The sequence below is a fragment of the Homarus americanus genome, unplaced genomic scaffold (assembly GCF_018991925.1).
Source record: "Homarus americanus isolate GMGI-L3 unplaced genomic scaffold, GMGI_Hamer_2.0 scaffold1024, whole genome shotgun sequence".
Lineage (NCBI taxonomy): Eukaryota > Metazoa > Arthropoda > Malacostraca > Decapoda > Nephropidae > Homarus > Homarus americanus.
Window position 1 is genome coordinate 7,189,971 of NW_024715228.1, and position 17,357 is coordinate 7,207,327.

Genomic DNA, 17,357 nt, shown 5'->3' on the forward strand with positions numbered 1-17,357 from the left:
CCTGTTGCCAAGCTGATGACATCAATGCAGACAGTGCAGTGGTATGCTCAATACAATTTAAGGAAAGTGACTACAGGGAACAGTCTTAAGGAGGGGAATGACTATTTCAAAATAATTGTTTCTGAGATAGAGAGTGTTGGAGTTGATGTACCCCATGGTGTTTTATCCTTCTTTGGCAAAATATCTGTGTTCTTTAGAATTCGAAAACTGAACATGAGTATGTTGCATGTGTGGATGACTACATCTAGTGCAGGAGGGGTGGTGGCAGCGTCTTTCCGGTGCTGGCATTTGTCCACTACAGTATACAATTGAGTTAACTCGAAAATATTAACGATGTGGAGTAATTATCTCTAGGGTGAGGAAGTTGATTTGGAACCTTTTCAGGTTTGTCTTAAGAGTAATCCTTACACCTTTTCTGTTGCCTGCCAGTATTACATTTACAGTTCTTTAGGTGACAGTAGAGTAGCGTCTTTGGCAGTCTATTGTTGTCCAGGCGGGTAACTTGGCCAGTCCAACGTAGCTGTTCATGGAAAATGACAACCTCGATGCTCCTACTTTTGGTGATGTAAGCGAGAATTCTGGCATTTGTCCTTTTGTCTTTCCAGCGAACTTGGAGGATGGAACGCGGACTATGTTGGTAAAAGTTCTCAAGTGACTTGAGGTGTCCCCTGACCCATGTTTCGCTGCCATACCATTGATCGATATACACGCAACTTTGCATGTAGATAATTTCAGTGCCCTACAACTAAAGATGCGAATACGCAGTCTGACAAAGGCTTGAGACATACACCTTTTTCAATGTTGTATCTCCTCATCGATGTCCGCGGTAGTGAACAGGTGAAAGTCAAGGTACTGGAAATGGCTAGCGTTGAAGAGGGTGGTCCCATTAACCTGGATGGACGTTGGAGGCTGGAACAGAATTTGTGCCTTGCCTACCCTCACCTCAAGGCCGAAGTGTGCATACGTGTAGCGTTCAGGGTGAGGTGAAGAACCAACCGACACGTTCGGTCTTGTCTGGAGTCGTCTTATGTTGAAAAGTCCTTTCATCCTTGTATTGGATGTCCACCCCGCTGGCTAGATTGGCATTGTCACGATTCAGGAAAAGAGTAGGTTCCAGTATACAGTACATCCTTGTATTTGGATGAGGAAGAACTCAGATTTCATGGGTGCCATTATATAAGACTACTGCTCATGCCGTCGTGGAATTTCCTTACAATGGCGATGAATTTTTGTGGACAACCAAAACGACTGAGAATCCGCCTGAGGGCTTTCGTGTTGACTGAGTGAAAGGCCTTAGTATGGTCAGTGAAGGCCATAATGCATGCAGGTCATCGGCTCTACATTTCACACACACACACACACAGATGTCTATGAAATCAACATAAAATAGCTCTGACAAAAACAACGAAAACCGCAGACTAAGATTAACTGGCACTTCAGAAGTAACGAAACTGCACCAGTAAGAACCTACTCTTGTAATATAAAAACAAGAATTAATAAAAAAAAAGCATTTCCTTTAATGCTAAATTAAAAATAGAAAAATATGAAGTAGGAGGAAATACGTTGAGAACACACTTGCAGGACTTGTTTGAATGATGATACAAGGAGCAGAATGTAACAAACCTGAATTGTCAAGAGTAAATTAGTGTCACCATCGAACGCCCAGGGAATCCCGCCCAGCGGTATTCCACCCGGACGCGTGTGGCTCGTTGGCTGCACCTTACTGCCCCACTCTTGCACTTTCTTATTTTTTTCCATTATCATGTCATTCACTTTAGACCCAAGTCGTGTTAGTCCTCTGGGTTGCGTTCATTACAGCGTCTAATTGGTGACTTATATGACCTTTTCCATATGTCAAGTTTCTCCGGCGCACTGCCTGACCGTGACCTTATCGAGGTTTGCTGTCGTATTCAGACATCTGACCTCTTTTGTCGTCATCATTTTCGAATGTTTTCCAACATAGTGCCGATCATCTGATCTCATTCCATCCGCTAATCCTTATTAGACGTCACATCTCATAAGAACAACTTTAACTCCTATTATATAATCTCAAATGACCTTTCCCCTGTCATATACATCTCCCAGGTAGTAGATGTTCACTTTGTGATTAATGTATCCTGTCTCTTCCTTCGGATTTTTTTTTTACGGGGATTAGCCCACATGGGCACACGTCACTGACCCACATCGGGGTCTGGGGGCAAAAATGTAGTAGTAATAATAATAATAATAATAATAATAATAATAATAATAATAATAATAATAATAATAATAATAATAATAATAATAATAATAATAATAATGATAATAATAATAATAATAATAATGATGATGATGATGATGATGATGATGATAATAATAATAATAATAATAATAATAATAATAATAATAATAATAATAATAATAATAATAATAATAATAATAATAATAAAAATAATAATAATAATAATAATAATAATAATAATAATAATAATAATAATAATAATAATAATAACGAACCATAAAGAAATTCAAAAATGAAAAAAAAGACCAAAAGTGAGAAACAATATATGTATGTTGTGTTGTAAATAGTAAGAGAAACAATTGAGACCCTGCAATTGTGTGTAAATGAGGCAGAAAGTCAGATCAGCAACTTGGGGCTTGGTCACAATTTTCGTGATGCCATATAGCAGCAGGGTCTACCATTAGACAATACATTATGCTTCCAATATGCTTGCATTTATCTTTGTGTGGACTTTTCCCGCTGTCAAAAATTGCTTGATAACCAGGTAATGTTAGCCTGACTCATCATTATTCAGAATAAGCAAATGAACATTTCTGTCTTTCTATGATCAAATCTTTCAAGGTTAATATACGAGTGTGGTCGCATTAGAACTTGACGAATACAGTTAATCTCATGAACATATGTTGATTTTGCTTTTTATTGTATTATAATATACTGTTTCCCCAATGCTCTGGGTATATAAACTTCAAATCCACCTGAAGGTGATCGCATGAGTTTAACATCAACGAGAAGAGTTAGATGCTGCTGGTAGATGGGGTAGGTTGGTCGGCCCATGCTGAGGATTGGGACGAAACGCCCAAGGGGGAACATCCTGGATGACAGGGAATGTCTGTAACTCAGTAGGGTATGAGGCTGTTCTTCCAGCATAGTGGTTATTGATGTGAGGTGTGTCCTGACGCCTCCATCTTTGTTACATACTCAATATTCAAACATAAATCTGCATGGACTTAAGAATTTATGTTGATAACGTTCGTATATTACTTGTATTTGGATGTTAGAGTATATACCAGAAAATTGTGTTTGTGCTTTGAGATGAAAGAAAATCAGGAAAACAATTGTCTTTCAAAAATGGGTTGAAGTAATTAATACATACAGAAATTATTCTGTATTTTTTTCGCATTCCATCAACTTTTTGCATCTGATACAGAATTATAGAAAAAATTTGGTGCTGTTTAGGTTTGCTAGAAAGGTATATCACTATATCTCAGTGTCGTGGGTGAAAACTGTTTCTAAATTTGATTCATTCAAGAGAGCCGTCTTTACTGACACACGCATTAAATTTTATTTCAGTATCTCAGACATCAGTTATGTACTTATGGAAACGATTTCCCTGTCTCGCATGAATATAGCTAACACGTTTGTATTCACACAAGGCTTATTCATTATTTCAACTCCACCTCTAATTTGACCATAAAAACTGTCGTCAATGTATTAGACCTAAGTACTGATCAGCATGTCCTAAATAATTTCTCAACACGCTAGAAAAAATAGTTTCACTTGTCTCAGCCATTACCGACCGACTCACAATATACTTGAGTGACGCGCAGACTGGACGACACGATCTTCACACCAAATGAATACCGGTACCAAGCAAAGCTTCTTTACTCCAGAAGTTGATGCTCTTGATTACTGCTGCACCACGAAGTGTATATCAAATTGCTTTGCCTTTCTGTCAAATATCATTAACACAGCCAGTCTCATGAGTTGACCCCCAGTTAATGCTGTATGGTGTTCCTAAGTTCCTTGATATGGCAAAAATTTAGCAAGAAGACCATGGCTAAGGGGAAAGTATTGAGGTGTTAAGGTCACGCACTGAGATCAAGGTGTCACTCGACTGTGTATGTATGTGTATATATCTACCTCTGATTCTCCGCTCTATTCTTAGGAGGGCAACAAGGTCAGTGACTTCTCTTCCACGTGTTCAAAACGATCACCTCCCTGTCATTTCCTGACTTGACTTCAACGACACATCCTGATACAGATTACTTCCATGTCACGTACTACCTCGACACATAGCTGACACATACTGCTGTGGCACACGCTAGCACATGTTTTCCTGACAACTGTTGGCTTATACCTACCTCCATGACACATGCTGAGACATGATCCATGCCCTTATTTTATTATACACATTTACCAGTGTCCATATAGTATACTCGCGCATACGTCCTTGTCATATAGTGTCACAGTATACATCCTCCGTATATACTGAAATATTACCACACACACTGACACACAACGACACACAGTGACACATAACGAAACACGCTGACACATTGCGACACACACTGACACATCACGATACACACTGGCACATTACGACACCCATTGATACAGCGACACACCCTGCCAAATACTTTCTTGACACTCTTGACAAATACCGACACATACACCTATCACAAGAGTACAACCTCTGCCTCTCACTCGTTCCATATCAGGATTATCATAGTACGGGAAGTGTGTGTGTGTGTGTGTTTGACAGACAGACAGACAAGCAGCTCCGTGGCAATCTCTCGCTGTCGTAGTCGTCAGCAAAGAATGCATTCCGAAGGTGAAGTACCCGGTGACGTCTTCAGCTAAATGTAAATATTGTCAAGGTCACAAAAGCCAAGAGTTTGAGGTGGCCGCCTTCACCATACCACTGATTCTCATTATCCTTTATATCAAATCATGCTATCGTACACGTGATTGATAAAAAGATGCTTTATCGTTGTTCTAATCAATGTAGTGTTTTCTATGTAGATGGGCGTCGCCAGAGTGCCATTCATGGACTTGGCACTTGGTTCAATTTTATGGATATTTCATTGAGGACACTGACATAACACGTCAGCCTCTCTTAGTTTTGCTTTCGTCACTGGTGACCACACAGGAAACACAACCAAGGAAGTGACTTTTTGTGCATTATTGAACCCATTCACCAATCTGTCCTCTTGGTTTATTTCCAATATAACATTTTCTCTTTCCATTTACTAAAACAATCAATTACTATCACATTAATAAAAAAAAAAAAAAAAATATATATATATATATATATATATATATATAAATTGGTCTATTTTTTTAGTTTAACAAATTTATTGGCAAAGCTTGTAGTACAGTTTGCCTATTCTGAATAATTCAGCCAGGTCTTGACAATGAGGGTGGTATCACTTCTCACTGCCACGCAGGAGAGAGGTTCATACACAAAGAGATACAACATATTCATTAACAGTATATATATATAGGTCAGATTCACGTGGGTAATGTCACTGTTCACTGCTATGCAGGACAGAGGTTCGTACACAAAGAAATACATCATATTCAGTAGCAGTAAATATAGGTCAGTGGTTCACATACATTGGACGTCATATTCTAATTGAAGACTAATCAGTGTGGGCTAGCAAATTTGGGATAAACAGCAAGAATGTCCTCAAGCACCCCCGATTCAATGTAGTAATTACAAAGTTCAAGATACAATAAGTCAGGTGGCCTGGAGTCCTTGACAGTGTCACATTCAATAATATAGTGTTCAAGTGTATGCTTTAAAGGATTATCACAAAGTTTACATGCTGAGTGTTCCGGTATGGGTACAGCGTTACTAACCTGCCAGATGTGTCTGTATCCTAGCCTAATTCTGGCCACGACTACATCACATTGTCTGTCTCTCTATGGTGCTCTTGACGTCTACCTTGCGCAGTGAGAAGTTTTATCTCACTTTGGTATATAGACGTATCTTAGAAGTGGCAGCCTCTTCATGACATCTACCTTGAAGGTGTCTTCACGTATCTTGCGTTACGCCGTTGGAGGGATTTTCGGCTTCTTTGAATGATCTTCCGAAGTCAAGTTCTTTAGTCCGAGTATCGATTTCGTCGCCCTCCTTGGAATAGTCCAGATTACGTAAATGTTTTTCATCTTCTGATGTATTAGATAGTACAGGCATACCTACCTGTACAACCGTCTGAAATTTGCTACATCAAAATGGGTAAATGAATACTGGATCAGATTCATCTTCTGGTTCACCTTTTGAATTCTATCGTGCATATGATCCATGAGGTAAACTTGCTCTCAGCTACCACTCCCAAGTATCTCCATCGTTCCTCACCCTTTTCGGAGCCTCCTCCCTCCTTCAGACACGTCTTGTGTAGATTTCTTTCATCAGACGAACTCTTCCTCTCCCACTTTATCTCCTCAGACCGTCCCATCCCCATCTTGCTTTTAAAAACTTCCCCCTCATTAACTATGTTTCTCATTTACTTGTCCTCCCGCTTCTCCAACCCATCACTTCTCTGTCCTTATCGTCTTTGTATTCTAAAGGCCATTTTGAGTCTTAATTCTTATGCTTGATTCAAACACCCACGTTACCATACAAATATTTTTTAATGCTGTTATATTTTCTGGTTTACGTTCTCCATATTTCCCCCCCAAAATACTGTATCTATATTGTTTCATATCAAGTTCTCTCTTGTTTTGTTTTTCACCTTATCCCCTCTCTTCTGGGTTTAGAACAACGTCTCTGAAATCAAAAGGTGACCTGGAATTATTGTCTCGGTAGGGTTGTCATAATCCTTTGTCGGTTGTGTTATATTGTCTCACACAAAATCGTAATGATACCTTTTGGAGTGACTGTACATACATGTGGTAGCCATTTCCTTACATACATTAGACATGTGTGAGTAGAACTATGTGAGACCTCTGGCGGTGTATTTACCATTTTTTTATTATCTTTTTCCCTCACCTCCAGTAGGTTATACCGGAGATGCAGAATGGCACCTTCGTTTTCCTATTTTCACAAAGAATAAATGCACATTCCAGCTATTCATATCTCTTAGTTATCTGTAATGCATGATGTAATTGGTATTTGCTTCAGTTGGGTGTATAGGGTTCATATCAGGGTTTCAAAGTAGACTCGATATTTTGGGGGAATGTGTGTACTGTATGTGGGTAAACCAAATATTTATAGTGATGGGTCTAAAATTAGTGTGCTGGAGATCTTAATGTCTCCCCAATACACTGACATGACATGACACTGATTTTTGTACCCACACCACAACACTATAAACACGCGCGCGCTGTACAATAACAGATTTGTGTCAACTTTAAACCCTTGATATGACACCTTAAGTAACTAAGTTGTAGACTTAAACACAAATATGTTTTTTTCAAACTTTGCGAATCTTAGTAGAGATCTTAATGAAATTTTTGTGGGGTAGTTAACAGAATAATCTACTGTCGATACCATAGATAAATTTCCATGCGAAAAAATATTGTTTTTATTAGCTGCTTACAGAATAAACAAACACAAATCACACAGGGGCATTTCATAGTCTCGAGGAAGGCAGTATTTTAAAATGGGTTATATCACGGTTATTTTGCATCACTTTGGCTTATGTCTTTATCTTCACCTGCTATCTACATTACACTTCGAAGCCTTTTCTTCTTGGTCCTCTTCGCCTCTTTTCCGAGACTTGCTGTTCTCTGTTCTCCTTTCTTACCAGACGCTCTTCCTCTCAAAACGGATTATCCTTTTTATAGCACTTCACGTCCAAATAGTTCAGGAAGTAAGCAAACCATTGTTGAGTCTTGTTGACTCAAGTTTTGCAACTGGTTGCGAGTAGATTCCACGTTGTTTTTTCGTTAAGAAAAATTATTTCTTTACATTTCTTTGCATATTGTTTAAGGCGTTTCTACTTTGAGACCAGTTAAGGTTTAATTCAATCAGATTATGCGGCGACGAGTTCCGTATGCAGGTAATGTGGGTGCAGATAGGAAACCTGGGATGTTTGGTATGTATGAACCTAAGTTATTTTCGGAACTAAAGGAACCAGCCAGGTTTGTTTGAAAAATACTAAACTGCTTTGTTTACTTAACGGGAAATATGTTATGTATTTCATATGCTAGATTTGTTTGAAAGTTGTATGTTGAAGAAAGTGTTTCCATTGCACAGTTATTCTAACATATGACGAGACAATTTTGCCTCGCGCTGCGTCTCATACCTCGAGTGATTTGGATTATGACGTCACACTTCAATGTTTGGCGCAAGCGCTCTGTGGTTATCGGTTAGCCATCCCTGTGTGCGGATCTGCCCTTGAATTCTTGTAAAGACTGGACTTTCCACTGTGATTAACATTGAAAATGGCGAAAGCGGAACAGGTGTTGATCTTAGAACCGTCCCAGGAACTCAAATTTAAAGGTAAGTATATCAAACTTGGATAAAATAACCATAATCATGTAACGTTCTGGGAGCCATCTTAGGGCAAGGGAATGTTTATCTGCCAAGTAAACTAAACATACAATAGACACGTGTGAGTTTATGAAATTCATGACCTTTGACTATCCATTTGATGACATATTGGTTATATTACGAAAATTGTGTTGCTGGGAGAAGGTAGGAAAAAGGTGTGCCAACTCCCTCTGCACCACCCCGGTCACAATCAGCTGACGACCGATACAGATGAAGCTGTCTCGAACATATTTTAGCATTATTCTTGCACTTGTGACTGATATTGCCTTGTTTATCGGGTTAAGCAGTCATTATAATGCTCTATCTTTCTGGCGCACTTTGACTCGAAGTTTTGATGACTAATTGTATTTGAAGAATAACTCCCTGGCTTGACTAGCTCATGTTCACCACAGGAACTTCAGTTATGTATATACAGATTTTTTAGTTTTGTTTTGTGTTCTCTTGAGTTTCCAAGTTCATCATTCACTATTTTCATGTTTGAAATATTTTTCAAGTACGGTTGCCAGCAATCATATTTTTGTTTTATATTTGATAAAAAAATTAAAGTGCCTAGTTATTGGCAATTTTGGATAGGTTTGCATTGTCAGTATTTAGATATTTCTTCTATTTTAAAATTTTGTCCATCACATTAGTCATTCGTTTAATTGTCTGCACATTTGGGTAATCTTTAAGGGCAGTAGCCCAAACAAAAATTCTAACTTTTTTCTTAACTCAAGACTAAAGTAATTCAGGTGGAAAATTAATTTTTCATATTCAGGTTTTGGTGCCCTGATTTTTTTGTTATATAAACATCCTCCTGTCACCCACCAGCTTCAATGACAAATGCACTGACCTACAGTATCAAACTTTCCCCATCTGAACTGTCATTTGTCAGCATGGACCTAATAGCCAAAAAGAATACCACTAGAGGTAATCCTGGAGCAGATGGCTAACACCAGAACACATTCACTTTTTCTATAGATGTTCTTTGGGTGATAGTAAATAATAAAAATTATACAACATATATTAGAACCTGACTTAACCTAACTAGCTTCTAAGCCACCCCCAGGACCCCCCCCTCCCACCACATAAAAAAGAAAGTACCGGTGCTTATTTTGATATCTGGTACCATTGAAAGCAACGTTGTTGGAGCGTCCTGGTGTAATTTCATGTTTTTTGTGGATGAGAGAGCTTGATCTGACCGAGCAGGTCGGCTGTAAATAACACAACACACACCGACAACGCCAAATTTTTGGGATTAGTAGTTACGGTAAATAATTTCTTTGTGTTCAAAGCACATTGAGGCATCATTTTAATGTCATATGATCAGTTTTCACAGTGTTTTACCCCACAATTTCCCCCATCCTTTGTATCCTGCCCATTACAGGTGATTTATGATTGTAGATAGAGCAGTACTAAAAAAAAAAATACCCTGTTCTGTACTTATTAAAATAAAAAGTTGTATAGTTTTTATTTCTTACTATCATCCAAAGAACATGTGTGGAAAAAAGGAATGAAATCAAACAACTTCTTCTGGTGTTAGCCAGTATTACCGTAATAATTTCCATCCTAGGTTAGATAGTTTATTTTGTTGGTTCGTGTGCAATGCACACTGTGCATCGTCAAATCGATACATGTATGTATTAGTACTGTACAATCTTAGGAAAATTGCAAAACCTACCTACTTAAAAATGTTTTAGGGTCGTCTCATACCCAAGATAATTGTTCCCAAAAAAGTCAACTCGTTCCCAACTCACGAGATAAGTTGTTCCCAAGATTACTTACACCCAATTCAAGAGTTAATCCATACCTATTAGTATGTATACCATGCATCTTAGCTTTATCTAAGATTACAAAAAGAAAATTATGTAAGTCTTGTAGAAAAGTGCAGTGAAATAGGGAAATGTAATGCAGGCTTTAAAATGGTTGCATATCATTACATATGTATGTTATTCCATCACACAAACATTGCACTACAAGTACATATTTCACACTACTATGTGGTTTAGAATAACTTTATTGCAATTTACAGATTTCAGGCTAATCGATTTGTCAGTTTCAATTTATAAACTGGGCGATGTAAGCGTTTAAAATGGTCTTAAGTCAACAAAACATAGACATGCATAAAAACTGATTGATTTTCCAGCTCCAGCTTTTTTGTAAACAAATCAGTTTGTGTACAGTATATAATTTGGGGCTCCTATCTGGTACTTTCCAGTATAACATACTTGTCCTACGGAGTGGCTGACATCGTGGCATCGTCAGGAATTTCTTCTTCTGACATGTCAATATCATGAATGAAATACAGTAGCAATAAGGATATAAAAGAACAAAGAGTGAGAATATTGGCCAACGCTTATACAATTGGTTATGTTATTGTGTGTTAATAATACTCTGGATAGATTTGTTTAAAAATTCATGACCACGGAAACAAGACCAGTTTGAGTAACGTAATGACTTGATTATGTCACCCAATATTCACGCTATTCATATGTTAAAATCAACCTTGTCCATGTTTCCATTGTGGATCTACATGATGTATGGGTACGAACTGTCTCTTAAATTGGGTACAAATTGTCTCGTAAATTGGGTACGAATTATCTCATAATTGGGTACGAGTTGTCCAGCACCCCTTAAAAATAAAGGTCCTTAACCTACCTTGGAATGTTTTTATTATTAATAAACATAACATTACCAGTATTGTCATTATAAAAAGATTGTAAAGTGTTTGCTGCTGTTTCTTATTACCGATAGTTAGTATGAACTGGAATATCATTATTATTATTAGTAGTATCTATGAAACACGCTGACGACAAAACATTCTGAAGTTCATGTATACAAAGATGGTGGCATCTTTCTTTATGGGGCAGAAAAACTAGGGCCAATCACCTGAATAGGATAAGTGCTATTCCTCTACCCACTTTGCTTTATTCTTGATGTAAGAAGTACCTGTAAATTTTCTTATATAGATATTTTCCATTGGGAGACTTGTTAACCTTGGCGACAGACCTTAAATATTACCCGCATTTCCAGATGACAGCACCAAGATTATGATATTTAACCACTGTCGTGCGTGTAGTAGTCTGATCTGTTTGTTTACAACTGACCTGCTTGGTCCAAGCGTACTTTCACGTCCAAAGTTGCTTTCATTGGTACCAGTTATGAAAAGTATTTTCTGTTTAATATGGCAGGGGCGAACCCCGGCAAGTATTTTAGGTAAGATTAGGTTGATTTTCTAGAAAAAATTGCACATTTTCACAAAAATGAAAGTCATATTTGACTAAAACACCAAAATACACCAGAAAAACAATGCAAATGAGAGCACAGAGAAAAAGTAGTGCTGGTGTGAACTGAGAAAGCGATATGCGGGAAGCTTGCCCGACGTCGTCACAGTTGTTGTACAGAATACTTCATTATCTTCATCATTAGTAGTAATAATCTTTATTCTTACATTATTATAAAGATTATTATTATTAACAATAATATTAAAATTGTTGATGTTGATATGACTCCGACTTTATAGTATTAATTCTAATAGAGCATGGTATGAAACCTCCAATATAAACTTAAAAACATTCATGACAGTTTGAATGTGTATGGTGTGCCCCAATATCTTTGCTTTGTAGGCGACCATGTTTTGGTCCAAATCGTCTGCTATACAGGAGCATCCTGTGTTTGTGGGTCTATTTTTCATCTGCCTTAACACTGTATAATGACTTAACATGATCAACACTGCCTGTGTTTCCTGAAAATCCATGAATGAAGAATGAGCAGGAAGTCTATCCAAAATGATTGTTGAGAATAGAATATTTCAAAAGGTTAGCCAAACACAACAGCACAGTACGGGTAGTGCCTAATGACCTAATTTGGTGATCGGTATCACCTAATGACCTCATTTATTGATTGGTAACACCCAATGACCTCACTTGGTAATTGGTACTTTCATGGTCAGGTACAAAAAAATGTGTGTGCAGTATCAGCTAATACAGTACTGCACATTCACAGTAGGGTGCAAATAATGGGTGCTGTGTCTGCATCATTAGGTGCAGGTACCCACTTCCTAGATTTAAATCCTGGGGCGGAGGTAGGAGTGTACCATATTCGGAAAGTGTTTGTGGCTTTTTAAGCTTCCGTTTAAGTATGCTATTGGTATTTGAACTAATGAGTTATCCATATGTGTCAACAAAAATTGAGGAAACAGCATAAGCTTTTTATGAAGAGGAAATTTATAGGTGTCCAAAGTTAATTCAATGACTGTACCTCTTAAAGCCTGGCTGGACAGTCTGGGGATGGCTTCGGACATCAATGAACGCAGAAAAAATGGGACAAAAATCTTCCGCAACATAATGACGTACTGTACAGTATAGGTCAAAAGGGGAAGAAAAGTCATGAGAAGGGAAACTTTTCAAAAAAAATTTACTACATGAAAATAACATACAGTATTATATTTGGTTCTGTTTGGCATTTTTTAAGATTATACATTAGGAAAAATGGCAAAACAAATTTAACAGGGCACCTGTGTCCAGTACAGTATGCATGTTCTTGTTGTACCCTTTGAACTGTAGATTACACTTTCTTTTATAATCATTGTTTCTTTATTAGAACTTTGCATAGTGCCAGTATTGAGCCAATTTTATATCATGCAATCTTGCAAATACTGTACAATATGCTGAATAATTTTTGAGCTGTTGTAAATCACCAGAAGTCGAAAAAATCACATACTGTACCTCCATTCAAGTTGCAATTTCAGGTACAGTATATACATTTACAGTAGCTAAAAAAAAGTATCTGACAGGGTGGGTCCGATGACTAACGGAATTATACGTACAACTTGTGATGTCTCGGGAGGGTTGGCATGCGTGTCTTCACCCACCATCATTCAGTATGCAACACAGGGTGAGTTGGCATATAGGAATAAAATAAACGATTAAGTGATTACTAACACATAGTATAAGTAGACAAAATGCATATCCCAATACCTATCGTCCGTGGTCTCATATTGTTTCACACAGAGTATGCACAGATAAGAACATAAGAATGGAGGAAACTGCAGTGGACCTATTGGCCCACACTGGGCAGTTCCATTTACACCCAACCCTTATTACTCATACAGTGGGGTATGCTATAACGAACGTAATTGGTTCCAGAATCTCGTTCGTTATAGGATTAATCCGTTCCAGGCCCCCAAATACAACCGCTTAACACTGAAAAAATTCTGTGGAAAATGTAAAAAATACGGTACTTTATCTTACCTTAGTGTTATTCAGCATGCAGGTACCCCTAAACACTGGCACATCACTATCACTTCCACTGGGAGTCTTGGCTTTAAGGTCCTCAAACAATTGTTTAGCCTTCTCACAAATTATAGCTTCACTAATGTTACCACCTGCCATTTCTTTCTCCTTTATCCACACTAAGAGTAAATTTTCCATCTCTTCAATCACATTACACCTTGCTTTGCTAAGTCTAAAGATTCCCTTAGCCACTTGCACAGTTTTTAACTCCTCTTTATTCTTCAAAATCGTACATATAGTCGATTTAGCCATCCCATATTCATCACTAAGTTTCGCAATGCTTCTTCCATTCTCACGTTTCTTTATAATTTCTTTCTTAGTTTCAAGGGTTATTAGCTTTCTCACTCGCTTTGGACGACTCATTGTTACAATTGTATACTTGTATAACAAAATAGTTATACAAATAACGCGAATTTCCACATCAAAAGACGAAATTTCAACAATAACAGTGGTGCACTGGCTACACAATGAGACAAAGATGGCGCCTGACGCTCTTGTTGTGGGTCGCGGTACAACAATATTCATGCGCCAGGCGAAATAGTCCGGTATTCATCCGCGTTCGTTGTAGGAGTTGCGTTTGTTATAGCATTCTCAATTTTATAGGTAAAACCGTTCGTTATAGGAATATTCGTAGTAGGATCCGTTCGTTATAGCATACCCCACTGTATATCCATCCAACCTATGTTTGAAGCTATCCAGCGTATTCGAGTTAATGATGATATTTGGTAACTTGTTCCACTCGTTCACTACTCTTTCCAAACCAATGTTTACCTATTTTGCGCCTAAATCTAAATTTGTGTAATTTAAAACCTTTGTTACAAGTTCGCTCCTGGTTGGATAGTTTGAGTACCTTGTAATGTCCCTTTTGCTTAGCCCTGACTTCCATTTATACACCTCGATCATATCGCCCCTCGCTCTACGGTTCTCGAGTGAGTGCAAATTAAGATGCTTTAACCTGTCTTTGTACTCAAGGTTCCTAATGCCTGGGATTAGTCTTGTCATTCTCCTCTGAATTCTTTCTAAGGATTCTATTTCCATTCTGTAATACGGTGACCAGACTTGAACTGCGTAATCCAAGTGAGGTCTCACAAGCGCAAGATATAGTTTTAGGATGACCTCGCTAGTCTTGTAACTAACACTCCTTTGTATGAATCCAAGACTAATGTCTTGTTTCGAGCAAATACACATTGTTTACTTCGCTTAAGATTCCTACTTATCATTACTCCTAAATCTTTCTGGCAGTCAGATAATTATTTTTTAGCTACTGTACAGTATAGGATATATCAAGCATCTAAGATTGTTTATAAATTTTCAATTTAGACACGTTTCTAATACTTTTCAGTAGTTATATTCATGTATGTACTCTGGTATGCCCTGCCACAGAAAGTTTTGCAACATTTGTAATTTTTGGGGAAAGAAATGGATTTAGATTATTGACCTCTATTCATTACTTACACTTTAAGCTAACAAATTATACATATGAAAAGCATATGGTTGGGGCAACATTTTGAAAACAAGACAACTTTGCTTGCTGTAACAGTACAAGCTGGGAAAATCCTGTCATGTCTGGCCACCTGTGTCACCTACCATGCCTCTGTGTCACCTATTATGATGATTCATTCTTTGCCTGCAGTGCTGTTAAGTGTTACTTTTTACATTTAGTATTTACATGTACACATACCTTTATATAGGTTGATAATTGTTGTATTTTTGTAGGAGGGGGAATGTGCCTCAATAAATCAGAATTTGGATAACTCGACATGGCCAGAGCCCCATATGTGTCGAGTTATTGAGGGTTTTCTGTACAGTGATAACTCCGTTAGCCGGAACAGTTGGTACAGAGCACTTCCGGGAATCTAAGATTTCCAGGTAACGAGACGACTCTCAAAGCTGGGGAAAAAATCTATCATCCCTGGAATTTTTTCAGTTAATGGAAAAATTTGACAATTGTATATTTTTTTGTTTTTGACAAGTTTTTAAAGTTTAATGACGTGATTTATGTCATAATGCGCGAGAGGGTTGATTCCTTGCAAAAAAAAACCTCTACATATAATCCATTATCTTAAGTCATCAATTTCATTGTCTATGATCACAGAGCACTTTAAAATTGCTCCTCTAACATCACTCTTTTAAAAATATATGCACCCCAGCCATATCAAACAAACATGACCCTGGACTTCTCCCAGAATGCATTGTGGTAAAACAATGACAGTTATGCTGTGGCCCTTTTGATGGGAACTTAAAAAAAAAATATTTTTTATCACCTTGAATATGCTGTCACTGTACAACAACATGTCTTCGCTGTTAGTCCTATCAGTTTAAGGCAAAGATAAGTTGATGGTTGTCTCCCACTTCAGACAAAGGATATCCCTTGTACTACAGTATACAGTAGTGTTCGCTTCCAGAAAATCCACATACGTACTCTACCTCAAACTATAAATTAGTTGTTGCAGTCTCAGCTTTTTGTCACATTAGTTTGACTTTCTGGTTCTAGCTCTGAATTTGAATGTATTTTTAAGATAAGTACAGTACAGCACATGTAAGACCACAATCAGAAAATAATCACGGGGTTCCAGTAATATTTTTTATATAATCACCCCAACATTTTTAGTTGTTACTTGCCTTTTGATTTCTATGCACAAGCCTTAGTTTAATGTGGTTTTTTCAAATTTAGGGAGGTTGCTACTCACAGAGATATATAATTTAAGTTTTCTTGTAATTTAAATTTTTACCCTTTGAGTTATAATCCTTCATTTCAAGAGAAGTTGGATTGGTTACAAAACAGGTGGTATCACCCACATTATGGAAACTCAGGTTGTGGAAATTTGTCTACAGAATTTGTAAACTATGACCACTAAATTCGGGGATACAGCCTGTAAATTCGACCTTACGGAAATGGGGTATATTTTCAAAAATTGCAATACCTGTATAGATAAAGAATCACAGACATTATAATTTATTTGGTGGGGATTTCTTGGAGTTTGCTACCATCAAGAGCGGGTTTGCAGCATACGCAAGTTGCTGGACTCTGTTTATATCTCCCAGCTTGTACGCTTGATGTCTCGACCCCAGCTCTTAGATTTAACACTTATCAGGACTGTCCAGTATACAGTACTGCATTGTCCTTATTTGGGATGAGTGGAAAGGGGCCATCAAGTGTAAGTGAAAGCAGTAATTATGTTGGATATAAAACAATGTTTTATGGAGTTTGATGTAGGGGAAATACTTAGCCAGATTGCAAAAACATAGGGTTTGCTACGTTTCCTAATAATTCCCATTGCACTGCCTCGCCTCACGCAGCACTCAACATTGCTTGTGGTGAGTAAAATTCAAGTGTTCTGTGTATTTATTATCATATTATCTCAAAATAATCAATGTATGTGCTTAAAATTTTTTACTTTTCAAGTATTAATTCATTCATAGGTGTTCATGTATTACTTCTTTTTTGCTGAAAGGGTTTCTTTAGGAACGCATAGCAAATTGTATAATGGAAGTCAATGGGAAAATGTGGTTCCGTAATCTGTGGGGTTAGTAGGGTTACTGTACACCATTTTACTGTGGTACAGTAATTCATCTCTGACAT

At 37.5% G+C, this 17,357-nt stretch overlaps 1 protein-coding gene across 1 annotated transcript in view; it reads left to right on the plus strand.

Moving 5' to 3' along the window:
* Positions 1–8,279: 8,279 nt before the first annotated feature.
* LOC121856394 (vesicle-associated membrane protein-associated protein B-like) overlaps positions 8,280–17,357 on the plus strand; it is a 31,170-nt gene continuing 22,092 nt past the window's right edge. Inside the window, exon 1 of the mRNA XM_042351961.1 lies at positions 8,280–8,450. Within this exon, the coding sequence (XP_042207895.1) occupies positions 8,393–8,450 (58 nt within the window). The 5' untranslated portion in view covers positions 8,280–8,392. The remainder of the gene's footprint in view (positions 8,451–17,357) is intronic.